This window comes from Mustela erminea, chromosome 12, assembly GCF_009829155.1.
Source record: "Mustela erminea isolate mMusErm1 chromosome 12, mMusErm1.Pri, whole genome shotgun sequence".
Classification (NCBI taxonomy): domain Eukaryota; kingdom Metazoa; phylum Chordata; class Mammalia; order Carnivora; family Mustelidae; genus Mustela; species Mustela erminea.
The window spans coordinates 59,929,170-59,938,751 of record NC_045625.1 but is presented as its reverse complement, the minus strand read 5'-3'; the positions used below and the strand labels follow the sequence as shown (position 1 = coordinate 59,938,751).

General features: G+C 35.3%; 1 protein-coding gene across 44 annotated transcripts in view; it reads right to left on the bottom strand.

Annotated features, from left to right (window-relative positions):
* Positions 1-534: 534 nt before the first annotated feature.
* Positions 535-9,582, bottom strand: part of PTPRD (protein tyrosine phosphatase receptor type D) — a 2,254,226-nt gene continuing 2,245,178 nt past the window's right edge. For all 44 annotated transcript variants that reach the window (XM_032307455.1, XM_032307469.1, XM_032307463.1 and 41 more), the window contains 3 exons: positions 8,978-9,132; positions 5,904-6,039; positions 535-4,212 (listed from right to left, as the gene is read on the bottom strand). In XM_032307455.1, the coding sequence (XP_032163346.1) occupies positions 4,144-4,212; positions 5,904-6,039; positions 8,978-9,132 (360 nt within the window). In that variant the 3' untranslated portion in view covers positions 535-4,143. The remainder of the gene's footprint in view (positions 4,213-5,903; positions 6,040-8,977; positions 9,133-9,582) is intronic.

Below are 9,582 nucleotides of genomic sequence, written 5' to 3'. Positions count from 1 at the left end.
CCAGTTTCTCTCCCTAGACTATAGTCTCCGTGTGACCAGCAGCATTTCGTATATCAATAGCAGCATCCCCAATGTCTAGAATGGTTCTGACCCTTAATACTGAATGACTAAATAAACAATTCAAGCCAAGTATTAAATTCCAAAAAGCTTAAGAATTTAACATTATGAAGCTCTTTTTATGTGCATGAGAGATATCTGTTGTTTCAGTATGATAATACGTATATGCTGAAATCTGCTTATATTTACAAAGTATATGTAATCATTTTCTATGAAGATTGCCCACAAACTTCAGTTTGCGTGATACTAAGGTCTCCTTTGTTCCTGTGTGAATTGGGCAAAGTATTTTTCTAAACCTCAGTTTGCTTATCAGTGAAAAGTGCACACCTCAAGGCAGGCAACCATACGTAACAGCCTCTTGGTAAGTTGAATTAATATTAATACAAAGGAACTAACCAGATAACCAGAGAGAAAAGCGAACATATATAGTCAATTCAAAACCAAAATGCCTGAGTAGACAAAAGCAAAGGCCAGGGCTGCATAACACTGACATTTTTATTAGAATTCATTTGTAACAAATGGAACTTGTGTCAGCAAAGAACTGATTTTCATACAGACTTCTTTCGCCACCAATGTAACGAAGTAAGAAAATAAAAAGCACGCCTTTCATTCTGTAAAACATTTACGCGTACTACTAATTAGAGGTAATTGTATTTTTTTAACAAGCCATTTTACAAGTTATTTTTTAAATTTTTCAGTCTATGCATCCAAAACGAGAGCAAAGAACACAACTGTTACTATCTTTGTAAAGACACTCCAAGCTTGAATGGCAAAGCCACATAGCAGATGGATAGGATGGATCTGTAGCCTTCTGATCTCTGCTGGAGTATCAGGGCACCCATAAACCCAAAGGAAACCAAAACCCAAAGAGGAAAAAGAAAAGGGAATTAAAAATAAAAGGAGGAGCTAAAACAAAGCAAACTTAAAAATAAACAGGAGAGAAAAAAAATCTCTGTTACTGAAGAATTTTTTCCTTTCCTGTGTCTATGTTGTGTTATTTACATACACACAAATGAATTTCTGAAGGAGTTTCTTACAGATGGGTTCAAGTAATAACATTATTGGGTGTAGAATCAATAGGGCAGTGCATAGTACAAAGGTATAGAAAGTGCAAAGTTCCCTAGAGGCCCTTCCCTCCCCTGGCTGTCCTTGCCGTTGTCTAACCATGCAAATCATTTTTAAAAAAGAGCTAAAATAAAGTTCTGTACAAATCACTTTTTATATATTTTGATTTTTTTTTTTACCATTGTAACTAATTACAAAATTATACATAACTACACGTACATAGGTAAATAATAGCACCGTACTGGTTATGATGATGAAAATAATTGGAAACTTGAAAGTTTATGGTAATGGTAAATAAAGATGTGTACCTGGGAAAATCAAACTAGAATGGTTGTACAGAAAACCACAGAGTGGAATGCACATCAATGACAGTAAAGGAGTTAGTTCTCGGAACAGCGCCTAAACAATAAGATACTCGAATAGTCTCTGCCTTGTTTGTACGGTATGCATCCCATTAATTTTCTTCTTGTGATTATTCTCCTCTTTCCCTTTGCCAGATGGGCAGTTTTTAGAGAAACTGCTCATTGGCCAGTTATTCTGGTGTGTAATATACACCATCCAATTCTACATGTCTAACATGGCATGTCTGCAAGTCTGTCTGACCCCCTTTGTTTCACTAAATGAAAATCACAGCACTCAGTAACCTGGCACTTGGATAAATCTCCAAAAGATACAAATGAAAAGAAAACAACAGAGCCACATAGTGCACATTCTTCTCTGGTTCTGATGTAGGTTAGAGAATCTCATTCTGAGGTAGCCTTCTAGATACTTTTTTTTTTTTTTTTAGCATTCTTTTTTCTTTTTTTTTTTTTTTTTATTATATTTTATTTTTTACAAAAGTGCTCAAATATGATGCTTGCAAGTGTTTGGTCTCTTGGATTTCATTCTGCTAGTGATGGTAAAATGCGGAAAACAAAAATCCTTGTATGCTGAACACCAATGAAGCTAAAATTAAACCAAAATATTATATCAATACCAAAACTCTTTAAGAGTTCCTTGGATATCTTGAGGGTTCTTTAAAATCATATAGGATATGGCAAACTCATGCCATTTCCCATGGCTTCCTATAGCAATTATGTTGGAAAATTTGGGATTATGTTGGCAAATAGATATTTTTTTGATTTCCCCTTTTAAAAAAATCCTAACGGATTAATAAATATATTCCAATGTTGACAATGATATTTGTCACTAAAGTAAGTTTTGTGCAGTTATTGAATGCTCCAGAACAGATTTGGAAGGGATTCTAAATAAAACAAGTAGCTTTTCCTGATGTTGGCAACCATGAAAGGAAGGGCCCTGATTATCCAAGTGCTTTGGGCTGGTACAATCACTAACATCCCCGACTTAGTTGAAAACTAGGAATGCATATTATTCAAAGAGTTTTTGTACATGTGGTAAACATATAATGCTTTAATTGGAAGAGAAACATAAATGAACAACTAATGAAAATATGAACCAAAAGCAAAAGAAATGCTATTAAAATAGGCATCAATTATAAGGCACTCTAAATGCATAACTAAAACCAAAAGAAAACAAAGTACAGCACTTCCCAGTTGTGCTGTATGCCACAAAATGTTTCTGAATGAACAGAGTAACATGAGTTTGGCTTTGCCCCTGTTACATATCATAAATGCAAATTTCATAGCACATATTATAGACAATATACGATTGAATACATTGTTTTTTAAACAACTTGATAGCTGATATATTACAACATTCTTCCCTCCTAAAGGGATATGCACTGACCTTTCCCACATGCACACCTCTTAGATATTTAATAATTTTTTTTTTATTGCACTAGAGTGTTAGAAATATTGAACTTTGTTGGAAGCCTGGCTAAAAAATGATATTTGTGAATATGAGTAGGTGGGCGGGAGGATACTGGATAGGAAATTAGGGGGTGAGGCTTGACAATCACTGATGTGCATTCCTCATTTCCCTTAAAATTAAAATTTTATGGTATTAAGAAATACCCATATGTCATAAAATTAAAAACAAATTGAAAAAGATGTTTGTAATAGCTTCTCTATCTAAAAACAACAACAACAAAAAAGACCAACTAAAAAACCCCAAAATGAATTCATGGAATAACTGAATGATAGCTATATCTATCTTTTTGTGTGGACACACTGTCTATATATACATAGACACCCCTGTAAAATATGGATATATATGTATATATGTTAGCAGCAACTTTATACTTTGCGCCTCCCTGTTGATTCCAAAAACAAAACAAACAAAACAAAGTTCTCTTTGACTATTTGAAGAGAATGGGTACTTTCTCACCAACCAAAACTGAACAGAAATGTAAAAGTAATATCTGACAAGACATATACTGTAGATTAAGAATATTGCACAAAAATGTGCAAATTTTCAAATTATTTGATATTTCTACAGCAAGATATTACAGATAACAGTTCTACAGCTTAAAAAAACCTACAATTTTGAAATAAAAAATGAAGAGTTATGTAACTTTTTTAAAATTCACTTTATCGAATGATACATTTGTTAAAAAAAAGTTTACACAGTTAAAAATGAAGCACAGGTCAGCAGTATCTTTACAATACTAAAAAACTAAATCAAGGACTTTCTTTTTAAACATTTCCCCCCCCGATCCCTCCCTAAAATGTTATTATGAGCAGTATGGTGGGAAGGGGCGATGTCGCAGCAGAGTCCATTTTGTCACGAGAAGCCGCACCAGCAAACATCTTGCACTGATGGTGGTTCTTTGCTGTGATTTCTTCTTCCCTTTATTATGAATCCTTGAGGTATCTGTAAAAATCCTTCAGATGCCTCATCAGTCAGGATTCTCTTTATTATTTTTCAGGTTAGATTATTAAACTGTGAATTCTTGGTCCACCCAGAAGAGTTTGTTTTTATTTTGTTTTGTGTGTAATAGTCCCACTAAGTGGTAGTTAGCTAGAAGTTAAGAAGGACTTCTCAAGTGCCCTGTATGGCTCAGAAGAGACTCCGTGGATACTGAAGGGCCTGCAGTAAGAACCCAAAGTGGGTTAGGGTTTTCTACGTTGCATAGTGATCAAAGCTGCCCAGGTATTCCAGTGCGGCTCGGTAGCAGAACTGGTACTGGTCCTGCAGGAGACCAAGCATGGGAAGAAAGAGGAAAAGGGGCCATGAGTCCACTTTAGTAGAAAGATGAAAATCAATATTCAAAAACAAACATTACATCTGGATGGGGCAAAATCACTACTCTCATCAATTAAGTCAATCCAATGACCAATCCATTTTATTGAGCCAAAAATGATAAGCCACGTGGGGTGTTTGTTAACTTCACCGATCAATTTTCCTAGAACCATCTCCTCATTTCAAAGTAGTAACAGCAGGAATGAACATTATTTTCCAGAGAAGTGTGAGCTGTTCTCCAAGTAGTACCAAGTAATTACCACTCCTGAGCATGGGAACATATTAGTGTTGTCTTTTACAACTATGTGAATATTTGTGAGAAACTTATCCTCAGTTTGCATATTAAAGAGAGGCTGATCCAGACACTGGCTATTCCAAGGAAAACCTGGATTCATTTATCGTCTGGGCTATTGCCGAAAGAATTTGAATAAAAAAGGATCTTATCAGATAGTAGACCTGACCGACCTACAATCAGAATCACCCACCACCATTTCTGCTGTTGCTATTCAAGTAAGGGTGAAGAACCGTAGGTACAGAAAGCCACTTACAAAGGGCTCTGGACTTTTAAGCTGTTCGTCCCCTAGAAATGGCATCCCAAGACTGGCTGTCTATATCAAAAAATACCCATGTCATTTGGCCTAATTCATTGTGATTGGTAGTGATCTGTTCTAGAAAGGCCCATATTAAAATAACTTGACATATGTCCTTTTTCAGACAGGGGAGAACATTATCTTACTGGAATAAGTTGGACATTGTTGGAGAGATAGAAAAAAAAAATAGAATTTTTGCCATAAAAGAAACTTATTTTCAGTAGCCAATGGGGCTGAAAGTAGATAGTTTCTATTTTGCTTAAATGTGCTTTTTTTTTTTTAACAATAAAAATGGTAATGCAAAATAAATGGAGTTTGCTTTCCTATGTTGTCACAGTAAGCTGCTTGGCTATGTGTTAAGAGTTTTTAAATGTCCAATTTCCCTCTGCCACCTCCAACACCCATTAAGTTTGTCAGGCTGACATCATGCTTTGAGTATTATAAACCAAATGCTTTTGCTATTTTGAAATCAAGTTTGGAAGGTATCATGCGCAATGAATTTAGGAATACAGACAGAATGTAGAATTCGGTGGCCTTTTGAGGAACAGAAACATTCATATTATCCTTAGAAATAAGCAGTCTAATAGGGAAGACTAGCTATATCACAAATTCATATTATTCTAAAAAAATGAGAATTCCATTATCAGTTATTGGAGTAGAAAATGGGGTATTAATTTCTCTAGGGGTTATCCAGGCTCCAAATATTTAAAATGACCATTGGAGAATGGAGAAGTAAAATGTACTGAGGGTCTGTTATGTACCAGGCAATGTGCTTCTTAAAGTTGTCAAATAGTGATAATTTATCATGGTTCAACCTACTATATAATCTAACATGACTTACAAAACAACTGTAAGACTTTGAAATTGTCACTCCCATTTATAGAGAGGAAAAAATGAGGTTCAAAATATTGAACAATTTGATGGTTTTCCCACAGGAACTTCCCCTATTTTGTTCTGATGTTGAGAGTCTTTGGGCCCTAAGAGGTCCTGGTTAATAAACTCTATTATTTGGTTCATGAGATGTTTTAAACTCATGGAGATTTTTCTCACCTCTGTCTGTACCATGGCTGGTCGTTGTGTTCTTAACATTTTGACAGTCTGGAAGATATCTACAACTCCTTCATATCTCATTCTTTCCAAAACAATGCTTAGTGTTATGAAGACTCCAGTTCTTCCAACGCCCGCACTGCCATAATAACAAAGACAGTGTTACTGGATGTGACACACATAGTCTTGACCACTTGACCACTTAATCACTTGGAAGTAGACTATGAGCACCCACTTCCATATTACACCAGGTTCTTTCACATCAATGTTCAGAAAAATGTGGTATTGGGTTCATGAAATTACTATTATTGGAATAATGTGTCATGGTAAAATGTGAGCATGAATGTGCAGTAATGAAGATTAACTCCAATACAGTAGAATGACTTTTCAACTGGGATTATACTCCATTTTGGAAAGATGCCGGAAACATAAATATTGCAAAATCAATAGATACAGGGAAAGGTAAGTAAAGTATAGGTTAGTACTCTTCATGCAGATCCTGCAATTGTAGACCTTGTCTGCTTAATATTTTTAAAGTATGGAATAATTCAGTTAAGGGAAGATTAACTCAGTCTCTTCAAGTTTTCTAGTATATTATTTACTTCTTGTGGTCACAATCTATGCAGGATGTTTCATCACTAGACATATAAATAAGTAAGGCATATATACTATTCAGATTGAGATGTCTATTTTGATATGAGAAAAGATTCTGTTCTGGGTTTTTGATTTGTGATCCTTATTCAGTCTTTAGAAGAGTTTGTGAATATCTTATACTTACAAGCTGTGTAAATGTATATACATTTGTCCTCTCTCCTGAAATTGAGGACTTTAACAGATTCTCAAAGAGGTCTCTAACTTTAAAAAAAAAAAAAAAAAAAGTTGAGCTTCACTGAGTTTATCTACTACTTTTAGATGCTCAGCAGCTAAAACACCAGGATTCTTTCTACCATGTTAGCAAGGTTTTGAGTTTGCTTTCTTTATTGTTTTAAGATAATTCCAAAATGTTCACTGCAGTAAGAGGAGAAAATTAACTCATAGCTTTTGTGCTCTTAAAAAGTAGGGAAGCATCTGGAGGTTTAGGTAATGAGGAGAAGAGTGAATAATCTGAAAAATCCCTACATTTTTGGATCCTAATTAAATGGCATGTGTAACGCTTGGGTACAGGCTGTAGAAAATGGATGGATTCATTTATTTGGGGATGTAGCTGACAGGCATATATAAATAGTGTGTCCCTTTACAAGCTGGTTTTCTTTGCTTTGCATTTTTTTTTTTTTAAGATTTAATTTATTTATTTGACCGAGAGAGTAAGAGAGCATAGCAGGGAAAGTAGTGGAAGGAAGAGGAGAAGGCAGCTCCCCACTGAGCAGGCAGGGAGTCCGATTCCTAGCTCCATCCCAGGACCTTAGGATGATGACCTGAGCTGAAGGCAAACGCTTAACCATCTGAGCCACTCAGGAGCCCCTCAAACTGGGTTTTCTAAAGAGTCCAAACCAAAATGTAAAGTGAGACTTTAAAATCCAGGGGTAATCTTTACACTGTGGCTAAGGATATCCAGGAGCAGTGAAGGCTCCCTGTTAAGATAGAGTAGATGACCTTGAAGGTCCCTTTCAACTTTGAAAGTCTCTCTTACTCCTAAAAGGCTGTGATTTATGATCCTTTGCTCCCCCCTTCTGAATGGCCTAGGCATTTCAGAATCTATTTAATAGGGTATAGTTAAACTCATATACTAAAGGAATATTTAAATCATTCTGTGACAGCAAAAGCAATGAGAAGTAACACGCATGTATACATTTATGGTAATGTCTAAAGTTAAACATATATATTAAATATATTCTTTTTTATAGTTTATGCTAGAAAATTGTGAATTAGCATTTGGGCAAATTATGTGGAAAGTGAAGGAGAATATCCAAGTAATTTCAGTCCAGTCTATACCATCTACTTTGAATATTTGAGCCCATATGTTGTTCCCTACATGATCTTGGTTGTCTAGAGTAACCAAACTCAACACAAAGCAAATGTGAATAAAGAAAGTCAGCTGCTCATTAGAATATATCATCCCTGGGGAACATCATGCCCTCACAAAGATCTTAGAGATTCTACGATTCTGTCATAGAGCTACATGATGACAGAAGTGAGGCTAGAATTCAGCTATCTTAAAGCCCGAGTTAAATGTTTCTTCCATTTTGAGAGCTTGTTTCCCCTTTCACTAAGAATCATAGTTTGTAATCTGTCTTTCTCTCTCTCTTTTTCTTTTTCCTCCCTCCCTTCTTTCCTTCTTTTTCTTTTCTTGAAGCAAGTAAACTGTTGAACTCTCTCAAGATTTAGACCACAAAAAGAGTAGAAACAGACTTCAAATTGCTAGAATCTGAAAATATATTAGTGTAAAAAAAAATTAGGTGAATTCCTTTTGCTGGAAAGTTTCTGCCTAACAACTTCCCGAAGCACTAAATTTATGGTGAGTGTCCTTTCTGAACCGTTTACTTGCTATTTCTATTAACTTCAATGACTTGAATTATAAAATGCTGTGGAAACTATTGAAAATAATTAACTTGAAGGTGCTTCATTTTCTGATATAGCAACAATTTTCAGGCAAATTGCAATTTTGACCGAGGTACCATTCTAATCATTTACTGACTGGCAAGAATTAGTATTGTCATTAAGGCTGGATAACTATTTACATTTTTGTAAAAAGACAAACACAGGAGATAGATACAGAAAGACAGTTATGAGTGTAATGCCATGGAAATAAAACAAGTAAGACATGATTAACTGAACAAATTTTCACCAGCAGATGTACCAACAATTCCTGTTCAGGTAAACTAGGCAGTTTGGTGTTTTTTGCAAGAAGTAAAATTTGGGGATAAAAATTTTACCCCTGGTTATTTTCATTTTATGGAAAGAAAGAGAAATGAGTCCTTGCTTAAGATTTTACAATGTATTTCTGAGAATAAAATATCAATTGTGCAGATTCACTCCAATTAGCAAATACTGACAATGAACAGACAATAATGCACATTATCAAAGTTATTAGCACATTAATCACAAATGGAACTCATCATTCTTGATTCTTCACTCACCTGCAATGAACTGAAATGGGCCCATCTTGGCCAAACTGCTCTTTTGTTTTATGAACTTGGCCAATGAAGTCAATAAATCCTTCTCCAGACTTTGGCACTCCTTGTTCTGGCCAGTCAGTGAACTGGAACTGCCTCACTGTTCGGGACTGACCGTCCTTCAGAGAGAAAGCCACATACCCAGCCACAAAGAAGGATGCCAGGAGGATTCAGCCAGTGTACAGACCACAGCAGCAAGAGTGAATTTTTTTTTTTTTTTCCAGAAAGAAGAAAAAGTGGGGGGTGGTAAGAAAAAGTTAGAATCATGTTTAACTAGAAACTTAGTGACACGTGCATCTTATCTATTATTAACACTGTTTATAGTCACATGTATTTAAATTGCAAATTCATTCTGGCAATGCCCAAGTAAAAACCTGGGTTCTTGAAGAGTCATCCAGTTCCCATAATAGTAAATATTTCTGAGACCCAAAATTTGCTTTCAAAACCAAAGTGGACCACTATACTCTATTTCAAAAATTTTAGAAATCAATTAACTTAATATTGAAAAGAGCACCCAGGCACGTCATCCAGACCAGAGATTTTGCTTATTGTCACAATAACTTCACATC